Here is a 22,958-nt window from a genome sequence, read left to right as displayed (position 1 = left end):
ATCACAGCAACCCGCCTTCTCCAGAGGATTCAGAACGCAGCGCCCCGTCTGGTCTTCAATCTACCCGCTCCCATGTTACCTCGCTCCTCTTTCCCTCCACAGGCTTCCCATCACGGCCCGTCTCAGATTCAAGACTCTGGTACTGACCTTCCAAGCGGTGAACGGGACTGCACCCGACTACATCAAGTCTCTCCTCCAGCCTTACACCCCCACCCGCCACTTGCGGTCTTCTTCTGACAACCGTCTGGTTGTCCCACTCAAGTGCGCCCGGTTCCAACACAAGTTATTCTCCTGTCTGGCCCTCCAATGGTGGAATCAACTCCCCACCTCCATCAGGGACACTGACTGTCTCCCCACCTTCAAGAAAAAGGCTCAATACGCACTTGTTCCGAGAGTACAACGGCACTTATGAATGCTTGGCTGGACCTGATCTTTGTTTCCTCCAGGATCACATGACTCTTATTGAGAGACTTATGCTCTTGTTGGTTGGTTGTAACGGATTTAAATTATTGTAGGCCTACTCGTTGTGAATTGTTGAATTGTTTTTCTACAGGTTCACTTGCACTTTTTGAGTTTCATGTTGTTTAATTGTAACTTGTTTAACTGCATGCTTTTATGGTTCTTCCTTTTGACACTTGGTTTTCACAATGTATGCTTCATGTTTTGGCTGCTTGTTATGTTCAGGGCTATCTCGTTGTTATGATCAGTGACCTATGCACTTTTGTAAGCTCTCTCTTGGAAGTCGTTTTGGATAAAAGCGTCTGCTAAATGCATAAATGTTAATGTAGATCAGGTGACCGGCAGATTGGCACACCATAGTGTAGGCTTATAGCCTATTTAATCTGGGAAAAACGTATCAGGCCTATGTGTAATATGATCAAATAGACATTCCAAATATAGTATCTCCAAATCAGTATGGTAAATTAATTTCCTCAACTTCTCAACAAAAAAAAATTAGAAAGGGGGTTTGTGATTTTTTATCAAGACCTTGGCCTCCTCAGCAAAGCACCAATAATCTTTGAGTTGTTGTAAAGGCATTGGTGACAACTGTGACCTTTAATCCACGCCTTCCCCATAATGTAAGGCAAACCTGTAGGCTACACTGCGAGGGAACTGTTAAAAAGCTTTCACAACCTACAGCTAGATGGACACTCAGAATGAGATGTGGCACTAGGCATCGATGAATGTGTGCATGTTAAGTAGATTTGTTTTTTAGTTCTCAGTGTATGTTCCCCATTTCTAACATGTAGGCTATGTTGCCCCCAGACATGTGAAGCATTACATTTCGCTCCACATGTGTGTCTGCACTTCAAAATACAATGAAGAACGATTGCTACCAGGGGCGCTGTATATAGGGGGAAAGTTAGGACGATTCTAAGGGTGCCGGTTGAGAGTGGATAAGTGTATGAATGCATGAAACTATATTTGTTCAGGTTGCATATGGTATGAAGTCACGTGTGACTGATGACTCTGCTGTCTTATAAGGGGGATGTTCACCCTCTTTTCACGATCTCTACCTGACTCTGGAGAGCAGCATGTCATGTACAGTTCTGTAATGAAACAATGCCACAAGGTTGATGGCTAAAGAGACAAGCGCCTGAACGTCTGATCATTCTTTTACATTATTGTTCCGCTGTACAGGTAGGCAGAAGGTATAAGCCTACCTGTTAACAACCCCTGACTGACAGGGCCCCCAAAAAAGTGAAAAACTAATAGAAATGATAAATATAAAAATAAATCCTTGGGGCCCAAAATTCCTGGCAGCGCACCTGATAGCTACACAAATGTTCTTTGTGTAGGGTGAATTCAGGTAATCTGGGACATTGGGACTCTACTATGACAATGTCTAGTCCACATAACTTTGACTAGGTTTAGCATGGATGTTCTGTGACTGAAATCACAAAACTTGATTGGTGTGGTGTCGGTGTCACAGTAGGGTCAGGGCACTAGATAATCAGGAAGCTCCCATGAGAAAATTTATGCAAAAAAAATTCCCAGATTAGCCAAATTCACCCTAGCGTAATGTAAACAGAGATCTGTCTGATTTCATACATTGGATATGACTGAGTTTGAAAGGCAAATTCACTATGCAAATTCATGTAGGCCTACAGACATTATTTTCATGCAGCTACAATGTAGGCAACTACCAGAGAAACATATCTGTCTACCTAAACACCTCCAGTTATTCCAGTCACTTAGCATCAATGCATCAGGTAAGAACCACTCCTGTCTTTCATTGCAATATATTAGAGTTAAAATTATATATTTGGAACAGATAATTAACTATGCCATCAACAGATACAGTACTAACTATATATTTAATGTATTACTTGTTGTAAAAAGATGTACACACAAAGCTGTAAAAAGGGATGATTTTTTTGAAGATTAATACAGTAATGTTATCATGTTTGTAATTGTGTCATCTTAACTCACACCCTTTTCCCCACCCCACATCCATATAGCAGACAAAGCTGGAAAATGTTTTATTTTAAGTTTGTTGTGCTTTCTCATCCATACTATAGCTTACTTACTCATTGGTTTGTATGTGACATCTTCCACTTGAAACTGGTTTAAAACACAAGGTAGATGTATTTTTGCAAATATGACCCTCCATTATGACCTTTAGGCTATTGTGTAAATAATTTACTGTGGGCACCTAATGTCACTAAACTACAAAGATGGATTTACTGAATATACAGCTTAAGTAGGTAAAATATTTTAACATTATGTATTTCTTTTGTATTGGTATAGAGATGAGAACTTCTTGAAATATGGCTTTAATGAACTTTACGGTTTGGTTGGTTGTTCTTCCCTGGATCACTTGTGCCTGTGAGTAGAAACACCTTAAATGACTACCAAATGTCTACATCCACCCAAATTAAAATGTCCAATATTTCTTAATATCATTCTCAAAAGACACAGAGCAAATACTTATTTTATAGGAACCCATCTAATCAGATTGCTTAAGCATCATAGGATTTTCTTTGTAGGACTTTTTCATGAAATATTTCTATCGATTTAAATGAGGCTCTATTTCTCTTCATGTTGCTTTACATCACAAAAAAGAAACACCTTCAAATTTCAATCACCCTTCTGAAAACTAACACACAGCAACTCTGAGGCATTTTTTAATTTAGACCTCGATGCGGTCTTTGGAAATTACAAGGTTTTCGTTGTGTACATATTCAGTAACTGTCATGGTGTTTTTGCAAAACGAGAGGTTGTCTCTGTATGCTATTACCCTGGCTCAGTACATTATTATTGTATTTCTTAACTTCCTGGTTGACAGGAGACAGTGATAATCCACTAAAGACCTGGTTCATCACGCAATACTGTACATACTGTCCCCACGTCTCTGAGACAATACACATTCAATTAACCCTGCCCACTAACCCAGTTGTAATGGAAAGAATATTGGGGACAGAAAATACCTTACCAATTTAAAGATCGATCATGGGGGCTTTACAATACAGCCATTGAAAGGCCTGTGCTTCCTTTGTCGGTTTGTGGGTTGTGTTCTGCACAGGAATGCCATGCATTACAAAGGACAGTAGGATACACAGCAGGGCTGTTGGTAATGTGTAAGAGAGATTGATAAGCCGGTGGCAAACAACCAGGGCATTGCACCCACAGCAAGGGCAAATACTGTACGACCATTTGGATTCAATTCACTTGATTTCCATAGAAGTCATCACCAGAGAGCACAAGTTATGTCAACAAGTAATTTTCACAAAAAGACCAATGGTGGCCATCTTTATTCCACCATGGAAGAGGAGATTGTGGTATCAGGAGACAGAGATCCATTGATGGCTGTGCTCCATCTGTGTTGAACCCGGTCAGCTAGATACGAAGGCCAACAGAATCAATATTTTGTGCACACATTACATACCTGAGGTACTGGCTGTTCCTGCATCTATTCCCCCAAACTCATTAAGGTCACTGAATATGGCCTTGCATTGCTCAAGTGTTCTGGAGACCCCTCATACATTTTTGTCCGGACTGTTACCGGAGTGTGTGTTACAGCGACGCTATCCTGGTGCAGCTTGCGGTTTCAAAATCTCAGTGTCAGTTTTCATTTAGGATCAAGGTGATCTAAGGATGTCTTAAGAATTGGGCCTATGTACTGTCTTTTCTTCTGATGTTTTGCAGATTTAGGAGAAAATGTTTAGAATCACTCAATATGTAAAAAAAAAACCAGAAAGGCTTTTGTTGATTCTTAATAGGCCTAATCGTATCAGTTTTTGTCTGTCAATGATTTACAGTTTCAAATGTTTTCATGTAGTTAAGACATCCATTGGGCTATGACGCTGCTCTAAGGTAAAGTAAGTGGTATAGTTAGTCCATCGTTCATTTAAAAGAGGCCAAAAATACATTAAAGGAAGCCATTTGAACAATATTTCAAAATTACTTTAATCATATTACAAGGATTCATTTACACAGTGTGTTTTATTCCATTCTATTCCATTCTTTCAAACTTCACCTTACTGCATTGAGAGATTATGATATTTGTTTCTTTATGCTCTACAGTTGCAGATCCTTGTAATGTCGATGGTTGCTCAAATGTTTTTATTGTGGATGACGAGTACTCTGGACTCATCAGTAAGTTTAAGAACTTGACAAATGCCAATGCAGAGCACTGCAAATGCTATATACTAATTCACAACTCTGAATATCTGTGTTTCACCATCCATTCACGCACACGTTTTGTTGATAATCTAAATTCTTACCACCTGCTTTGTTCAGATCAGAGCTGTTCTGCACCACCACCCGCCCGTAAAGGAGGGTGTCACAAACCCAAAAAGAACAATTGTTTTACACGGGGTCAGTATGAGATTTATCAAACTTTCCATTAACTCAAATGTAAACCCATCTGAGGCAATATTGGATGCTCAGCCCAACTGCCACGGCCATCTATTCCTACACTGAATTTTCTTGAGTCTTTCTTTGTCTTCTCTGAAGGTTTTAGGTTGGTTTGGGTGCAGTTTTATGAGTATCTGTGAAGTCCTATATGACGTTGTGAAAGGGGTTTACAAATAAAATTTGATTTTATTTCAAATAAGTAGACATAATGAATTAAATTGACCACTGACTGCAGGAAAAAAAACATTGATATAGCAGTCTTTGTCATTAATGTTATTTGTTATTCTTGCAGTTTTGAGAGACACCTGCTTTGTTTCATTTAACAGTAAAAACGTATCCTGTGAGTATTTTTAATAGCACATATAACAGTGACACACTGCAGGTGTCAAAATGTCTAATTATATTGTATATTCAATCAACAGCTGAGTGCAGAAACAACGATTTTTGGATGGAAACAAGGGACATTTCCACACTTCTGTATATGTCAAAGCAACATGTCACTGACAACATGGTTCTGTGTGTAATAACTGGAAATAATTGCAATGCAACACAAAACTCATTATTGAAAGCAACACTGGACTGGTCTGGAAAAATAGGTAACTTGAGGCATACTGAATAAAGTTGCATATCAAGAAACTTTGTACTATTGTTAATTATGATAACCTAGGTAGAGATTGCAGGCTTACCATAGACATCGATTTAGACTCAGGAACACAATTATGAAAGAGTTCATAGAAAATGTGATTTGTTCACAGAAATGTCTTTGTTTCAGATAAGAATGATGAGTTATTTAACCAAAGCACTGGTATGTTTTATTTTGCTCAGATTAAGATTATGATTTCATATTATCCAGTTTTCACTAATAAGACACAAGGCATTTACCTACTTGCGCACAGCAGAGAATTTTGTTGTTGTTGCATTGACAGGCAACTGCAGTGTAACCTGTGTGCATCCAAAGAAAATGTGCAAAATTAACAAATTTGATGAATTACAATGTAAAGGTAAGAAAGTCTATAATTTCCTTGCTAATTTGACAAACGTGTGGAATTGAAATATTATTCAAATATATTATATTTCAAATACATTTTCTTGCTTTAGATATTCAAGATGGAGAAAATATCATCATCAATATGACACAATCACAAGTAAATTGTTACAACTGTTACAACGCAACAAAAGAACCGAAAGAGAAGATTTCTTCTCCTTCATTGAGGAACATGGACGAGGACCACATCGACCCAGTCAAAGCTTCGTAGGACATATTGTTATTGAGAAACAACACGTTAAATAAAATTGAAGTCTTTGGGGATATATCCAAATGATTCAGACAGTGTTTGCTTTTCCTATGGTTGGTGTATTGTAGTCCTTGATGACAGGTTTGTAGCATGACAGAAATATTTTAAGTGGAGGTTGAGGCTGAAGGTCTGTCCAACACACTGTTACCACGATCAGATTTGGTATTCTCAGGGGTTGTTTTGTAACTCACTTCAAAGATATGTCATCAGGCTTATACTGCATATATATTTAATGTATGTTCAAGTCATGAATTTCTAACTCTCAACAGTCAAGCTATGAAAGACATGTCCTCACTCGTCTCCGAAATGAATGAGACTTCAGCATCTGTGTCAATGGGAGAAGTAAAAGGCATTCTTGTGAAGCAGAACAACCCTGTGTATTTTGAACAAATTTCCTTTGGCAATACCAACTCCACCATTAATGTAGGTGCATTACTTGACCTTTCAGGAAGCTTGTTTCATAGTGGCAGCGTTCATCCCTCCACCCCCTTCTTTGCTATTAAATTGAATTGGACAAAGACAGCAACATTTCCACTTGTACATTGGTTATAATACATTGGATTAATGGATTCACATTTGTATTTCAGATTGTACAAGACTTGAAAAAATTGGATGGATTTTCCAGGTCTGTAACTGTCTCAAAGGAAGCATTTGAAAAAGTGTACAATTCAACCAATGGTACTTCATTTGCTGGTGTTTTCTGGTTTCCCAACTTTGCAAAGGTAATGAAGAAAATAAATGCTCATACTCATTTAAATGGACTCCACAACTGATTTGTACGTCAATAATAATCTCTTCAATCCTTTTAGGATTTAAAAAACAGCACAGTTCTAAACAATGAAGTAGTAGCAATTGAGATGGGAGCCTTAATCAATAATCTTACAGACAAAATATCTCTAAGTTATCGCAATATAAATAAGGTAGGCTACTTGTAATGCAATCTTTTTTTTTTCAATGGCCATAATTGTCAAGGATTTTGTCATATTTAAGTTAACAAATGAACCCTGCTTATTTTACATTAGGAGGGAGCCAGTGCATCTTGCCAGTCATGGGGCGGTGAAGGTATTTTGATGCCATTTACATTTCACAGTAATATTAGAAATTCAAAGTAGTTTAATATCAATAACATGCTCTTTTTTGACAAATATTTAAGAGTTTGTTCTTCTGTCTCAAAGGAAGTCAGCCTAACTGGACAACAGATGGCTGTTTAACCATAGAACAGGGTCAAAATATAACATGCGAGTGTACACATCTGACATTCTTTGCTGTGTTGATGGTAGGTCCTCTCCAAAGGGTTAGCCATTTTAAGATGGTGGACATTTCTGAATGTCAGACAAAGTTAGAATATCCATAAAGAAACAAATGCAAACTTTTCCCCCATCAGAATCGTATAAAGTGTTGTCATGAGAGTAAATATCTTACTTTTTCTTCTAAAACCTTCTCATGTTTGGGGAATTATGTGGTTTTGAGTTTATGGGTCTGTGTTAGGAGTCTCCTGAACTTGAGTTCTTGTCTTAGGAGTTCCAGTCTTGACAGATGATTTGCACACTGCAGATTGACCTAATGATCAGGTTACCATTCTCATGTTTTTTTAGTCACCTCCGAACATAACCATCTCTGATGAAGATCTCAGCTACCTCACCTACATCACATCAGCGGGCTGTGGGTTGTCCATGTTTTTTCAGGGTGTGGCTCTCTTCATCCACTTTCTGATAAGGTACTTATGATGTTGCTTGTGTCATACCAGTTACCTAAGGAAGGAGAGGTTAGGTCCCAGGTCATTATTCTACTAAAGAATCAGTGGTTGAAATGTTAGTTGACCGCTTATACATTTTCAAAGGCAGGGGTTTTTTGTATGTGCAAATTCTAAAGCCATAGCTCCAGGATATTTACATGTCAGCTGCTCTGATAGCGCAGCAACAGAAAACTATGTGATAACATTGGGCTCCTTTGTTGTTAAGAAACAAGTACTGTGTCATATTATACCGCCAAATTACCTTTAAAACATGTTTGTTTCTATGGCGTCAGAAGAACCAAATACAAGTTATTCACGTTTCCCAAAAAGGAATGCTTCAGATAATTGTCCTTACAACTAAAGTTTAATCAAGAACATATTTATGCAATGGATTCCATCAACCTTAACAACATTGCTCTTATTTTTGAAATTCTAAAACCGTAGGAAGAACAAGGCCAGCGACGCCACCCGGATCCTTATCCAGCTCTTCATAGCCATGTTCCTTCTCAATTTCACCTTCCTGACCAATGCCCACATTGCAAACCTCCGGAACACTATGGGTTGCCAGTTAATGGCTACCATAATGCACTTCTCCATGTTAAGCACCTTCACCTGGTTCGGTGTGATGGCTTTACACCTCTGTCTGCAGATGTATATAGCCAAGAGCATCATCATTTCTCACTACATACTCAAAGTATGCATTGTTGGGTGGGGTGAGTCCAAACCTTATATAGTTGTGTATAAAGAGATGGTCCACACAAAAATCTAATTGGAACTAAATGTCTGGCAAATACTGTAAAAGGGCAAACAAATATCCCTCTGACAATCAAATATTGTGTCTCAAGTACTTGGCTGACATGCATGCTCTTAATAAGATAATGACATGCTTTTTAATTCTCCCTCTATGGTCTCTTTAGTTTTGCCATGTGTGGTTGTGGCAGTTCTTTTCAGCCTGGGAAAATATGGTGAACAAGTCATCCACACCAGTGGGGGAAAAGATGTAATGATGTGAGTAACAGAAAGATAATAGCAATAGGAGTGAATGTTGTACACATGGTATACGGTATTTGCTTCCTGTAAATGCCATACTAGCGTATGACAACTGCTTTGAAATACTTAATCAATTTAATGGGGTACCACCTTAGGGCAAATCAAGGGAAATTACAGTGTATATGTGATAACTGCAATATTCTCGAGGAATCCATACTTTCAGACACATTCAAAGTGGAGCAAATTGTAACATGACCATGTGATGAAGAGACTATATTACAAAAAGTTTATTAAAGTACATATGAAATCAAATAAACAATGTGGATTACGAATTTGATTTTGGAGACAGGAAATAGTCTAAGACAGAAAATAGGCCTTTGGGTCAAGATAGTCGTACTTAGTCAACCTAACTTTACATTTCTCTCCTTTATACAATATCAAGGTGCTGGATTGGAGATCCTAATGTCCACTACATTGTAAACATTGGCTACTATGCGGTGGTCTTCGTGTTTACATTTATTACATTTATCATCGTACTGCGTTGGATGGTCTACCTGAAGAGCTCAGAGACAGACACTAACTGGCTTGGCTTGGGCGCCAAAAAAATGATTGCGATTTTTGGTCTGTCATGCCTGCTGGGCATCACATGGAGTTTTGCCTTCTTTGCCAACGGTCCTCTGCGGGTGCCATCTTACTACATCTTTTCCATCCTCAACTCCTTTCAAGGTGGGTAGGGTCAGCTTTTTGGGATGCATACTAATTTCTAAAAGACTTTAAAGATAACATGCAATAAAAAGATAGAATAGGGATTGGCTTTCATAGCAATAGGACTGAATCCTGAATGAAAAACAAATCTACCACTCTCACGCTCCTTCGCCAGGCTTCTTCCTGTTCCTCTACTACTACAAGACCAGTCGGGTAGTCGGAGCAACTGTTGAAGACTCCGGTGGAAGTGGAAAAAGCTCCTTCAGCACTGTCAACATGAATTTCAAGCCCCACATCAATCCATATGCCAGCCAACAATAGCACTGAGTTCAGGAGCAGAGGAGGTCATTAGTTCTGAGTTCTTCAAGATAGTGTAAGCCTATGGACCAGAGCAGCTTGCAAATACTTGATGTAAAATGAATATCCAATGTAGGATTACCAAGCTTCACGCAAACAACATATATAAGAAACACACGTTTTATGTTCTTTAAAATGTACACTTCATACAAAATGTTATTTCAATGTAAACAAATTATATTTACCCACCCCCTACCCTGTCATTAATTGTTTTCTATGTACAATCTATAAGAAAATATTAAAACTCACTGTCTATTTTACTAAAAGCATCTCTGCTTGCTCAAGAGCCTTCTCCATTTCTTCAACTTCCAAAGACAGGCTCTCCCTCTCCTGCAACAGAAGCTCCCGAGCTTCTTTGAGATCTTTCATGGTGTTTTGGATTTCCTAGAAATGTGATGAGGACCATAGACACAACCCATGTTAAGCAAATAAGAGGTCAGACTAGGAAGTCTCTAAACAAATTACCTGGCAAAATATTGTTGATGACTTAAACATTGAGGAATAGTATTGTTAATGCAGGGGGACAGGAGGGCGAGTACAGCAGGTTGTTTCAAAAGGATTACTTTAGATAAATTTAAGATAGTATACTAATGCGACCTAGTCCCATTTAGAAAGGCCAAGGAACATGGGAAGTTAATGGAAAAGGAATACAGCCCAGTGCTCCTAATAGAATAACACTTACATCAACGCGTTCACTTTGCTCTGTTGTCATGTCACAGAAAGTGTTCAATTCTCCCAAAAGATCTCTGGATACATTCTGTACAGTTGGGAAAGAAATAAGACTTGTTGATAATATATTCAATAATAATGCTAATTCCAAAATATCCATTAAGACCAGAAGGTAGGTACCATAATTGGTTGCTCAGATACCGATTACTGAAGTACAATACACCATCATTTGCTCAACAAATACAGATGCTCTTACCACCACCTGTTTTCTTTCATCTTCATTTTGTTGTGTAGTTTGTCCAATTCTTTCACCCAGAACTAAAAATGTCAAACGTGTATAGGCAATTATCATTTGCATACTCGGAATTGAAAAATTTGTTAATAAAAAACATGAACTAAGGGGTGATGTCTTTCTCAGCATTCTAGACTGTGATATAGTTAGTTTAGTGTAATTTTAATTAATGTATGTTTAAGAAAAACTCAAGCCATGTTAAATTGAGAAATACTTGATAATATGGTGAAAGCTCCAGAGTGTATTTAGTGTGCGTTATTATGGATATCCTATGCATTCTCAAAGAACCTGCGAGTGTGTATTTGGCCTAAACATTTCAGAAGTCAACCTTACCAGGGTCAATGTTTCCAGCGACAAGCAGAACGTGGCAGTCCTTCAGTTGTTTCTGGAAGTTTCCATTCTCCCCTTGGAGATCACTGCACTGCTGCTCCAGCTGGGCCATTCTTTGCTAAATTTAAATACATAAGTAGGTATGGGTAAACATAAAATTGGATTTTCAGATTCACTATTTGTTTTATTGCACTGATTGTACTGTTATCGTCCTAAAAAAGTACCAAGTAAAAAATCTACCCTCACATAAATCCCCAAGTCTTCATTCAAGTTATGCATTTAAATGTGTCAAGAATATATAAAAAGGCAATTTAAATGTTACATTGCATTGATGTTATTGATGTAATTTTATGTGGGCAGATCTAAAATCATGTGGGCACTACCTTAGTCTCAGTAAGGTTCTTCTGCAGCTCCTCATTGGCAACCACCAAAAGCTGATTCTGGTCCCTGATATCTGACTGTTGTCCATACCTGCTAGATGGTCTATCAAAACACAAACAGCTTTAGACGTTTTAAAAAATGTAGCTTATCTATCCCAGTGTTAATGTATTGACAACTTACCCTTTTTGTTTTTTGGTTGTAGGGATTTTTCTGCCAAAGACAAAATAAACATGTAAATGTATGGACTTCTTGGCATGCTACAGGATATGTATGCACAAGTATCGTTCCACGGGATGGGTCACCTTGGTGCATTTTCGTTATGGGGCTTGAATACACCATCTGTTTGGAGACACAATTGGAGAGCTCTCCATCTCCACATTCAAACAAACTGCACAATCTCTTCAGCTAACTTAAGATGTAAGAAATAGTCGCGTTTGGCAATCATAACTATGTGATTATGGTGTAAAGAAGCAGAAGTAGGCCGATACCTAATTTACCTTGTCCTGATCTGGGGATTTTCGAAGTCATCTTGATAACTGCAAAGCTATTTGGCGAACAAACTGTTAACATGACAGAGTATGTTCTGCTTTTACAGAAACTAGCTCTAGCTACAGCAGCTACAGTAACAGAAAACAGTAGCCCAGTTACTGTAGTCTTGAAGTTATCTCGTTGATCAGATTATTCTAATTAGTCTAGCCTTAACACTTAAAGCTAATGCTAAATTAGAAGACACTTAGAATGCCAACTTAGAAGGACAATTGTTACAAGAATGTTATATTAACTTGACTACAAACAAACCTTTTTTCTATAAATTGACAGAAGACTCGTACCGCCAGAGACCGCGCTGACTGTTTTGAAAATTTGAACGTCACTTCCGATTAGCTAGCGTTTACTACTTCCGTTGGGGGATTCAGGGTCAATAATGATATTAAAAAATGAAAACTAGTTTATGATATCAAGTATGTGTCAGTATGTGCCACAAGTATGTGGTATCTTGTAAAAAAAAAGAGTCACATATTTTATAATTGACAATTACATTTCGTGACGTAATCAAAGGATCGTTTGCAAAACGTTGAATGTGATAAGCAAAAAAGGGTTAACTTCAAAAAAGAAGAAGAAGAGAAGTTTACACATAATAAAAATGCTTGCTATTGGAAATTATTTAGCTTTAACTTGATGGGAGACTGGAGATCCAACTGCCGGAAATCAGAAGAATAATGACTGCTAATACGCATGTGCATGGGGAGGCGGTTAAATTCAAAATCAACAATTTCGCCAGCTCTTGTGCCTGCCTGTGACCAAAGTAGCAAACGTGAAAGTACAGACAGTTACATGTAAGGGACTTTTTACACATTTCAGAGTGTAACTACAAGGTCAGTAACGAATTTACAATGCATTTTCTTCCTATTTAAAATACAGTGCTTATGTTAGATAGCTACAGTACCACCAGACTAGCGTTAGCTAACTACTAGGCTAGCTAGTCTAAAGACAATGTAGCTAGTGCTAGTCAGATTGATCAAATTCTGTTCAGTTATAGTTTTTTTCGTATCCTCACTGATAGTACACGCTAGGCTAGCCTTAATAATTGTTAGACTAATCATCTCTTTGTTATACGTGGGCTACTTATCGTTAAGTGACTTACTGGGAAGGATCTGTATGCTATTGTTCTTATAACCTTGTAGTCAGTAGAGTAATTGTATGTTCATGAAGACGTTCCAAGAAACAACACCATGGCCAGGCTTCATGACAGGATTTATATTCTCGTGTGAGAGTTGTGAAGTGATTTTATCATTAGTTGTAAACCTTTTCCTGACCCTCCTTAACTAGAAACGTTCAGTGCGAAAAAAAACCCTCGGTGTGATCTCTTCGTTTGATGTCACATTCATACGAAAATGGCATTTATTATTAAAAATCACACATCATGAAGGTTATAAGCATGTGTGAAAGAGGCCAACGCTATCTAAGCTACCTCATCTTTGTTTTTGGCAGCTAACTGAAAATGGAGCCTCCTGATGTGTCTAGTACTGAGTGAGTACAACTTTAATTTCCTAAAGTACTGTAAATAACTAGCCAAAGGCATTAGCCCTTTTATCTGTTTACGTTGTGGTCTGGCAAGTATTTGTCATGTCCAGTTTGATTGTCTACAGGCTATTCCATTCTAGATTTACAATTTGTATTTGATTTCTTGTATGTTGTAGTAACAACACTATGTCGACCAGACGGCGGATCTCTTCGGTTAGTATATTATACATTTTAACGCATTATTAGGAATTGAAAAAGGTGTGTTCAAATTACAGTTTCTTGCCTAATTATGCATCTTAATATAGATCCTGAAAGCTCCACGAACATCAATTTCATCCCCACAGAAGGTCAAATGTCAGGTAAAAATTTTTTTGTAATAATGTAGATTAAATAAATGGTGGTTGCAGTTAACATAGTGCTGTCATGATGTTGATTGTCATGTTGCAGAAATGTTGTGTATTTTTGTATTTTGTGATTCTTAAGGTTGAAGTTGCAAAGCCAGTGGAGAAAAAGAGGAATTCAAAACGAGTCAGTTTTGCACCCTCCAATGATGTTGTACTGTTTTCAGAGTGAGTGCAGTGCCACCTCTTTTTTCAAGTTTTGTTGAAACACTTATACAGTAGAGTTATTCTCATGTGCTTTCTTCTACTGCTTTACAGAAAAGTAAAAAATGGCTCCCCTGTCTGCGGACCTTTACAGGACATCACAACATGTACGTCTTTTTGATTTTGTGTAACATATGACTTTTGAAGGCCAAAACATTAGCCTTTCTATTTGTTGTTTTTACTACATTTTGGGCATGATATTTCATGGTTAAATTGAGCAAACTTTACATATTTTTCCAATCTGTTCAACAGCGACAGAAAATATTGATGAGAGGTAAGGATGGTCTCCATATCCATCAAGTCTACAATGACAATTTAGGATCTTATTATTAAAATTGCTGTTAAGTTACATATTGATACATGAAGGTTCAATCTTTGTGTATTTCCTCCGTCATCATGGACTGTCATTCCTGATGTTCATGAGTTCATATACAGTATATCTCATGTGTTTATCATCTTAAAATTCAACAGATTACCAGGTCAATATATTGTTGGTTTCACTCATTCTGAATCTTTTCTCTGATCAAAGGCTACCACTTGGTGTCATAGAGAGTGGGCCTGACCTGGTCCCAGGTAAGCCATGTAGAATGTGAAGATACTAAGCTGGGTGGGTCTATCAGAGATGGGACTGGTCTTAATAATAATGTTTCCCCATCAACCATTGTGCATGTGTTGTATCATTTCAGGAATAGAAACGTTGCTTAACGCCCCCCTATATGCCTCCCAACAAAGACACAAGGTGACTATGAAAGCTAATACTAACTTGATCTAATGTACTGCATCAAGTGGTTTACATAAAGTCCAGACGGCTTTTCATATTTGAAACTCAGTCAGTGCTTTATACACAAGTGGTTAAAATGTATAAAACGTTTTCTTTTCATCTACCCTCTCTTTTTCCCCGTAATAGATTATGTTTAACAACGATGTCCAGAGCAGTTATGGGGAGAACACTGTGATGTTCACTGAAGATGCTATTATGGATATGACCCATAGTCACACAATATGTATTTCCAAAAACTGTGAATCATCTGTATTTCTTGAAGATGGTGGTAACATAGGTACGCCTAAATCTGGAAACATGGACTTTACATTCCCAGTGAAGAAAAGTAATACAGAGATTTGTGGTTCCACTTCCTCAGTCCAAGACCCTGAATTTAAAGATTTTCTTGCAAGTCTCTCAAAGTCAAGTGATCGCAAGGAAAAGTCTGTGGTATTGAACACTGCCCCATTGCATTCCAACAAAGTTGAGGAAAAAGCTTTTTTTGCTAAACTTGAAGCAAAGCGTTCAAGTGGAGTTAAAGAGAACCAGGCTCCTGTGACGTCAGCAACAAGGAGAAACTTTCCAACGGGTTTAGAGACCCCACGACAGCATGTACTTGTGGGTGCCACCACAATGCAGACTGACATTGGCCCACCGAGCATGGACCTAACTGAAAACGTTAAAGGTTTTACATCAAGCACTTTCAGACTGTCATCTTTAAGTGCAGATCCTGATGACATGGAAATGACTAGAAGCCAGACTGTCGCTATTGATTCTAAAACCATTGGGGTGATTGGCTGTCTAAGAAATGAAAGGTGTGAAAGTGTGGCTTTGACTCAAGACCCCAACAGAACCCAGATTTTCTCAAATGACAACCACGGCATGGAGTTGACAACGCCGCTTAATCTACCGCTCAAGGAGAGCCAAGACTTCCGGACCATTCAAACTGAATCACCACATCGGTGGTTTCCCAAGGAAAACTGGTTGTTTTCTGATGTGCCTGTCACAGTGGTGCCGGATCAGACATTGGGGAGACTGAGTCGTTATGGTGACGACTCAGATGACATGGAGTTGACGAGAAGTCAAAACGTCACCATTGATCCCAAGACGATGACACTGAAGCTCTCACAAAGCAAAACCAGGAGAAGTTCAACCGAAGAGGAACGTGGCATCTTGTCGGAGGACTGCTGTGGTATGGACATGACAGAGGCGCTTACGGGCCCTATAGTGGCAGGCAGCCACACAGCCTCCAAGGATGCTATTAGTGTTTATCTCCCCAAACAAGAGATGAACCAACAAAGTACAACAGATTGCAGACTTGGGTCGCCTGTCTCAGATAACATGGAAATCACAGAAACTGTTTATTCCAAGTCTTGCCTGATAGAAATGCCCCAACAGAGTAAAGGGAAATCCAGACTTGACTTCATAGCACATGTGCCAGCTTTTAGTCAGTATAGCAAATGTACACTTGAGGCCCCCAATGGCAACAGTAGATTGCTTCAGGAGCAAGACACAGTTTACAATGCCTCTGTTGCCTTATCTGAGCCCGATGACATGGAAATAACAAGAAGTCAGACTGTCGTCATTGACTCAAAGAGCCTCAAAATGGTCCATCCATTGCAAACAAAGCGAAAAAGCACATCTTTTTTTCCTTTCAACATAGGCAACCAAATGTCAGAGGATTGTGGCATGGATATGACTAAACCTTTAACAGTGTCCATTGATCATGTGTCAGAGTCTTCTTCGGGCAAAATGACAGGTCCAGAAAGCAGATTTGTACATGAAGCAGAATGTAGTCCTCATGACATGGAAATGACAAGAAGCCAGACTGTTGTCATTGACTCAAAGAGCCTCAAAATGGTCCATCCTTTCCAAACAAAGCAGAAAAGCACATCTTTTTTTCCTTTCAACATAGGCAACCAAATGTCAGAGGATTGTGGCATGGATATGACTAAACCTTTAACAGTGTCCAGCAAAATGACTGGTCCAGTAAGCAGATTTGTACATGAAGCAGAATATAGTCCTCATGACATGGAAATGACAAAAAGCCAGACTGTGGTTATTGAATCAAAAAACCAACAAAGAGTTGGAACGTCTTCACTTAGAAATGAAAGAACAGTTGGCATTTTGGAGTCAAACTTTTCCCAAGAGGACAATGGTATGAAAATTCCCCAAGCTTTCGCTGTTCCTACTGTGCAACATTTCTCCACTTCGATCCATGAGAAGGAAATTATTTCCAGCCAGTCCACAAACAACATTGCTGTGGAAGTGTACACCCATGATATTAAAGGGGGGCACAGCTTTGATCCCCCTCTTTCCTTGTGTTCAAATTACATGGATATAGCTGAAAGACAACCAGTTTTTGCAGATTCTCATGGCAATCGATTCAACGCAAGGAAAAGTTTATCATCCAACGCTATCAAGAGTTTGTTGGTGGACAAAGCTAAGATTCCTGCAGATCAAAGTGCATGTGCGGATATGGCACTTCAGGACTGTGCTATAGGCCTCTGCAGTGAGGCTCCTACAACGTCTGATTTTGAAGACATGGAATTGACAAAGAGCCAGACTGTTGCAATCGAAGCCAAGCATATTGGACACTTAACACTGGAGGAGACAAAAATACATAAAAACCAAGAATGTCCCCGCAAAATGAGCTTGCCAACAGTTGGCTTTTCATGTTCCGCAAACATATCAGTTAAGGACAATGAAATGGAAATGACAAAAACGGCCACAAAGGCTAGTAAACAAACAGATTCACCAACTAATGCCAAGGCAACCACAAAGCCAATCTTTCATCTCACTAAATCTGGAGAAACCACTACAAACCTTGCAGATCTCGAACCAAAGGACACAACCAACATGCATGTTCCTCAACTGAAAGATGGAGACGAGTATAACCTGTGCAAGCCAGAAAGCTCACACATCACCAACTCAACATCAACTCAAGATCTGGATACTTCCAACAAGAGAAATAGACGGAGAAGCCTGGCCGATCTACAGTCAAAACTTCAGCATATGAGCCGCATGATAAACGAATCACCTGAAGTGTTGCCAATGGGAAGTGTCACTGCACCAATAAGTCAACTTCTGAGGAGCCCAGAAAAACCCTCTCTGGAGAAGGAATGCCAGCCAGTTGATGGCAATGGGTCACAGAATCTGGCATTGACTATAGACAAAGAAGAGGGCACGAACTCGGAGGACCATCATTCTCCTAATGAGAAACATTTCATGACCGCACCTTTAAACTTGAAAAGTAAATGCCTTGCATCAAAACTTGCCTTTGGCGGTTTTAAGCCTAAGCTTCCCCAAAGGAACAGATCCCTACAGGATACCTCAAATTGTATGGCTGATGAGAAGCCCCTGAAAACTAAGAATATGGAGTTAAACAATGAACTATACAGCAGCACATTGGTTGATGAAATTAACGATGAAGTCATTCCAAATATAAGTGATGAGGAGTTGTCAGAAACTCTGGACACCAAATCTTTACAAGAAATCGAAGACATAAGCTCTGAAGACCAGTTTAACAGGAGTGTTCTGAAGGATTTCATCTATGAAGAACCAGTTCTCAATGTGTCACAAGGCCAGAAGAGGCCCTTACCAGAAAACGACCACAAAGACACTGCTGATGGCGAAAAGAGGAGAAAATCGTCAACTGACAACATCCAGGAACCGGTAACTGTTCTTTCTTCCACACACTACTCTTGCCATATTGTTCTGGGTTGCCGTTTGTAAAATCTGTGCTTGTTGTAAATAAACATACATGCATGATCGACCACGTGAAATACAATCTACACACTTTCAAGGAGGCGTTTGGGGGATGCATTTTTGTCCAACATATTTATACTCTATTTGTCCTGGACAGGGAACGATCTTGCAGGAGGATCATTCGGGGTCGGAAGCCCTTTCACATGTTGTTCAATGGGACAGTAAAGGTACAACTGCAGCGGTTCCTTTGCATGGTGCCGATGGCAGCAACTCAACCAACATCCGACATGAGGCAACGTTTGAGTCAAGTAAGCTTTAAGTTATTTTCACGAAATGCCATTCCCCAAATATTTTATTCAAAAAGAAATGGCTGATAATTTAAATCCACTTCCAGCCTACAGACATAGCCAATTTGAGTCCCAGCTTGAGGACACTGGGAGCTACACAAATGACATGAGAAAGGTACTAACATGTCTACAAGCACTGAATAAGTGGCTATAGTTTTTTTTTTTTTTTTTTTTTTTTTTACTGTCAGTGGTCTCATTGTCTTTTACCTTTCCTTAACAGAAACTTGAAGATGGCAGTATTACAGTAAAAGAGTATCTTAAACTCTTCAGCATTGACTTTGTCATTGATAAACCTCGACAGAGTATTCTCCCTGCCAAAGTATGTTCTTTGCATCGCTTACAAATTCAAAACTTCTGCCCTCTTAAGTAATACAGACATTCAGGCATACAATACATTTTATTCATTTTCTCTTCAGGTTCTGTGTGATCTGGATTGCAAAACTGAAGACATGTTAATTGAGATGCACATCAACCGTCCTAAACAGAGGGTGTATGAGACGGATTGCCAGAAACTCACAAAAATGGTGGAGGGGTATGTTCATAATCTTTTTTTTTTTTTTTTTTTTAAGTATGCAATGAATTCTTTTCACAAACATAAACATATATTATACATTTGAACCCTGCGGATAGCAGCCCTTAAGATTTGTTTTTGCGTATAAGTGGTTAGAATTGTTTTTATTTACAGACTGAAAGCCAGAATGAGAGAACGGGACAACCTTCTGAAAACTGTCAACGGACCACTGTGGGAAGCGACAAAGGGCTTTTCAGAGAAAGAAGTATGTTGTATACCTTATCTATGGCCTCTTCTACGTCTTTTGGAGTTTCTTCCCAACTTTGAAATGTGTTTTTTCTTAGTTTCAGTGTTTTGGTGCCAAGTTGAAAGAGAGAAGGAACTTCTACCGAAAAAGAAGCAAAGTTCAATCACACGAAATGAAGGCGGTCTTGTACACTAACCTTGTGAAAGCATGTCAGGTAGGACATTTTAATGACCAAGTGCCCTTTATGTTTTGTCGCCTTGTTCTGACTTTCTAGTCAAATATAGCCACTGTAGTTATTAGTCATCCATTCCTCATCTTTTCAGGAGTCTCAACAAAACTTGAGGGGAAAGATTGAACAGACGGATGGCATGCTTAATGACCTTGACGAGTGTATTCAGGTCATAGAAGCTGGTATGAAAGTTTTAATATAAATGGTTAATTGTTTAGCAACTTACTTTTCAAAGAGATTTGACCTGAGAATGAATTTTTCAGGGACCAACCTTTTTTCTTCTTCTGTCTGCCATAGAACTTGCTGCAGTGGAGGGTGAAGGGGCAGACGACAGCGAACCAACTTTGAAATCAAGACAGCAAGGTACACTTTGTTACTTTCAAATTCCTGTTTGAATACTTTGAAATGCTTGTAGAATATATGTCCTTTGGCTTAATGACACATTTTCTCATAGATTTGGAGAATGTCAACAAGAAGGTGGCTGACAATGAAAGGTACATTATTTAAGTAATACATTTCTAGCCTTCCAACAGTAAAAAGCTTCATTGGGTCATTTTAAATGGGAGAAGTATTCTTATTCAAGTGTTTTAATATCTCTGCAGACAAATATGTGAACTTGTGATGCAGAAAAGTCACTCAATTGAAAGAGTGGATAGGCTTCAAACTGAGACCCACAAACTTGGGAATGCCATTGCCATGCTGGATAGGTAACTCATATCACTCTTTGGGGGAAAAGGTTGTCCCAAGGCTTATTAAATATATATTTTTACTTGATACTTTGTTATCATAAAGTGTCAGTGTAAGATATGATTATATTTCAGGTTGAATGAATGGAAGTTAGGGGAGCAAGATGAAAACAGAACCATCTATACCTTTCTCCATGAGTCTTTACATCTGGAAGTGTTAATGGAAAAACCTAATGGTAAGATTTCATACTGCATAAATATTATATGAAAGGAAATTGATGTTGGAATCTTATTTGCCAAATGGTTGCTTTCTTCTTTAGGAAAAGATGATGTCCAAGTAGAGACTGAGCGCAACATCATGGATGTCACATTCCAACTCCACCTGGATGGTGATTAAACTCCATACTTAATATTGTCTGACACCCCAGACCATTGAAAGTGAAACAGTGTGGTGGAAATGTGTGTATTTCATGGTTAGTGCATAACGACCAATGTGTACCCTGAAATAAGGCACACAACCACCTGTACTCAGATTTCCCAAACCATACATGTTACAGTGTTACATCTGTGTTTTGTACGGGGCACACAAATATGCTTCTCTCTTAACAATATTTTTTTATTTTTTACGTAGATCAAAAGTCACAGTGCCAGGCTCGCCTTGTTCACAGACTGCTATCCCAATACCTGGGTGATGAAACCTCTTGGGTCAAGAAGTATCCAACCAGTAGATATGTCTCAAAGGTATGGGTGGACTTCAGGTGCACTTTAGAATTGTGGGGCACTAAAGCTGGGGTTTTTGACCAAGTCAATATGGCGGTAGTACAGATGGGTTGAGGGCTCTGCCGTTTGTCTGCAGCTCCTGCACGATGTGGGCTTGGTGGTGAGTCGCTGTCGTCTACTAGGAGAGGAGGTGCACCGGCTGAAGATGTGGGGTGCTCTCAGGCTGGACATACTGGACATCAGCTGCGTGGACACACAGTAAGACTGGAAACTAGGGCTGTATTATGACGGTATCAGTTAACATACAGTCATCCATGAAGGATAAGGACATGCCTTTATGTTAACAGTAGTTTGTTGGGGGGGGGGGGGGGGACCACAGACTTTTGTGAATGATCTAGGCTATCTTATAATGACTGTAAAATATTAATAGCTTCTTTTTTTTTTTGCTCTCCCCGTTTTTAGGATCCGCATCCTGTTCTCCAGCCTTAAGGCGGGTGCCAAGTTTGAGATCACGATAGGTGTCACCTCTGCCTACCCCTACTGTCTCCTCCAAGTGCAGAATTTCCAAAATCGTATTGGGAACACAACGTAAGTCATAATTTGAGGGTTATAAACGTTTACTGCTTGTCATGAGATAAACAATCCATGCAAACTTTGTACGTGAGATAAATCATTTACTTTTGTTCTCATTCAGGATACACCAGCTGGAGGAGATAGTATTTTCTGTAACACCGTCCAAAGATTACTTGACCAAGATCGTCAAGAATATTCATGGCGCTCTCCTTTGCTGATACAAACTTGTGTAAATGGACTGTCTTTTTGCTACATGTATAATAAGTTAATCTAGAGTGTTTACATGTAGTGTTTTTCATATCACATTATGTATGACTTATTTTGTCATTTGTATGGAATTGTGTAAATGTTAATTAATGTGTAGGTGTATCTTTTCCTACATGTGTTGGGGCAAAACCTTTTAGGAGGGTGCCTGCATTGCGTGAAGATACCTGTTTTTGTTTATATAACAAAAAAAGAAGAACAAAAAACTTTCAAATATCTATCAAAATTTATGTTTTCTATAATGTTATTTCTACATTTGAAGCTCTGTTCTGGTATAGAAGAAACAAACTAAACATTTTGCTTCACTAGCATTAGAAGTTGGGTGGTCATGTATAGCTGAGGTACTGAATATTCTAACACTTACTGTACACTGGCTATCCATAAATAGAAACGTTGCATTGTTTTGAGAAGTTGTCATTCCATCCCTACTATAGACCTCCCATGGTTGTTTTGGTAGGCAAAGAAAAAAAGAAATTCTCTGTACAGGGATAAAACTGAATAAAGTAGACTGACCATGCTGTCAGGGTAATCCTTTTCAAGCTTTTTTTTCTGGACTGCATTTTGTCTTTGAATTAGCTGTTGTTTCAGTGTAACATCTTCCATTGGATCCTAGCTTGTAGCAAAATAGTCATGGGGCTAGGGTGTTTTGTTTAATGTGACCTGTGACATTTG

The 22,958-nt window shown here is 38.8% G+C and overlaps 3 protein-coding genes across 6 annotated transcripts; 2 read left to right on the top strand and 1 right to left on the bottom strand.

Annotated features, from left to right (window-relative positions):
• The first annotated feature begins 4,449 nt into the window (after window positions 1–4,449).
• adgrg11 (adhesion G protein-coupled receptor G11) lies at window positions 4,450–10,190 on the top strand. The gene is made up of 17 exons (XM_084700807.1): window positions 4,450–4,599; window positions 4,744–4,821; window positions 5,153–5,200; window positions 5,283–5,456; window positions 5,633–5,665; window positions 5,787–5,861; window positions 5,959–6,112; window positions 6,425–6,578; window positions 6,743–6,877; window positions 6,965–7,075; window positions 7,178–7,217; window positions 7,331–7,431; window positions 7,751–7,872; window positions 8,335–8,603; window positions 8,808–8,898; window positions 9,323–9,606; window positions 9,761–10,190. Exons 1-17 carry the CDS (start codon window positions 4,500–4,502, stop codon window positions 9,904–9,906), a joined length of 2,115 nt encoding a protein of 704 aa, XP_084556933.1. The 5' UTR covers window positions 4,450–4,499; the 3' UTR covers window positions 9,907–10,190.
• Window positions 9,144–12,486, bottom strand: knstrn (kinetochore localized astrin (SPAG5) binding protein). 3 transcript variants are annotated; one of them, XR_014758546.1, is made up of 11 exons: window positions 12,413–12,486; window positions 12,103–12,158; window positions 11,917–11,953; window positions 11,795–11,824; window positions 11,617–11,716; window positions 11,237–11,351; window positions 10,868–10,929; window positions 10,625–10,699; window positions 10,192–10,326; window positions 9,739–9,853; window positions 9,144–9,651 (listed from the first exon to the last, which is right to left on the bottom strand). XR_014758546.1 is itself a non-coding variant. In XM_084700806.1 (10 exons), the coding sequence occupies exons 2-9, from the start codon at window positions 12,140–12,142 to the stop codon at window positions 10,195–10,197; spliced, it is 582 nt and encodes a 193-aa protein (XP_084556932.1). In that variant the 5' UTR covers window positions 12,143–12,160; window positions 12,414–12,446; the 3' UTR covers window positions 9,144–9,853; window positions 10,192–10,194. The 3 variants fall into 3 exon arrangements, 2 of the variants coding, with proteins under 2 accessions (XP_084556932.1, XP_084556931.1); XM_084700806.1 differs by having other exon boundaries at window positions 9,144–9,853; window positions 12,112–12,160; window positions 12,414–12,446; XM_084700805.1 differs by having other exon boundaries at window positions 9,144–9,853; window positions 12,103–12,160; window positions 12,414–12,434.
• A 350-nt stretch (window positions 12,487–12,836) lies between these two features.
• knl1 (kinetochore scaffold 1) lies at window positions 12,837–22,825 on the top strand. Of its 2 annotated transcripts, none has more exons than XM_084700682.1 (26): window positions 12,837–12,987; window positions 13,604–13,642; window positions 13,813–13,849; window positions 13,942–13,995; window positions 14,120–14,205; window positions 14,296–14,348; window positions 14,494–14,515; window positions 14,771–14,814; window positions 14,928–14,980; window positions 15,149–18,676; window positions 18,867–19,017; window positions 19,104–19,171; window positions 19,277–19,375; window positions 19,473–19,588; window positions 19,742–19,832; window positions 19,912–20,028; window positions 20,138–20,225; window positions 20,341–20,406; window positions 20,498–20,537; window positions 20,646–20,750; window positions 20,865–20,965; window positions 21,050–21,118; window positions 21,361–21,470; window positions 21,586–21,707; window positions 21,912–22,037; window positions 22,144–22,825. In XM_084700682.1, exons 2-26 carry the CDS (start codon window positions 13,614–13,616, stop codon window positions 22,238–22,240), a joined length of 5,472 nt encoding a protein of 1,823 aa, XP_084556808.1. In that variant the 5' UTR covers window positions 12,837–12,987; window positions 13,604–13,613; the 3' UTR covers window positions 22,241–22,825. The 2 variants fall into 2 exon arrangements, with proteins under 2 accessions (XP_084556808.1, XP_084556809.1); XM_084700683.1 differs by having other exon boundaries at window positions 12,883–12,948.
• Window positions 22,826–22,958: the final 133 nt, after the last annotated feature.

The sequence above is a fragment of the Hypomesus nipponensis genome, chromosome 6 (assembly GCF_054491055.1).
Source record: "Hypomesus nipponensis isolate SF chromosome 6, ASM5449105v1, whole genome shotgun sequence".
NCBI lineage: Eukaryota > Metazoa > Chordata > Actinopteri > Osmeriformes > Osmeridae > Hypomesus > Hypomesus nipponensis.
Note: the sequence above shows the minus strand (reverse complement) of the source record. Positions and strands in the feature narration are given on the sequence as shown.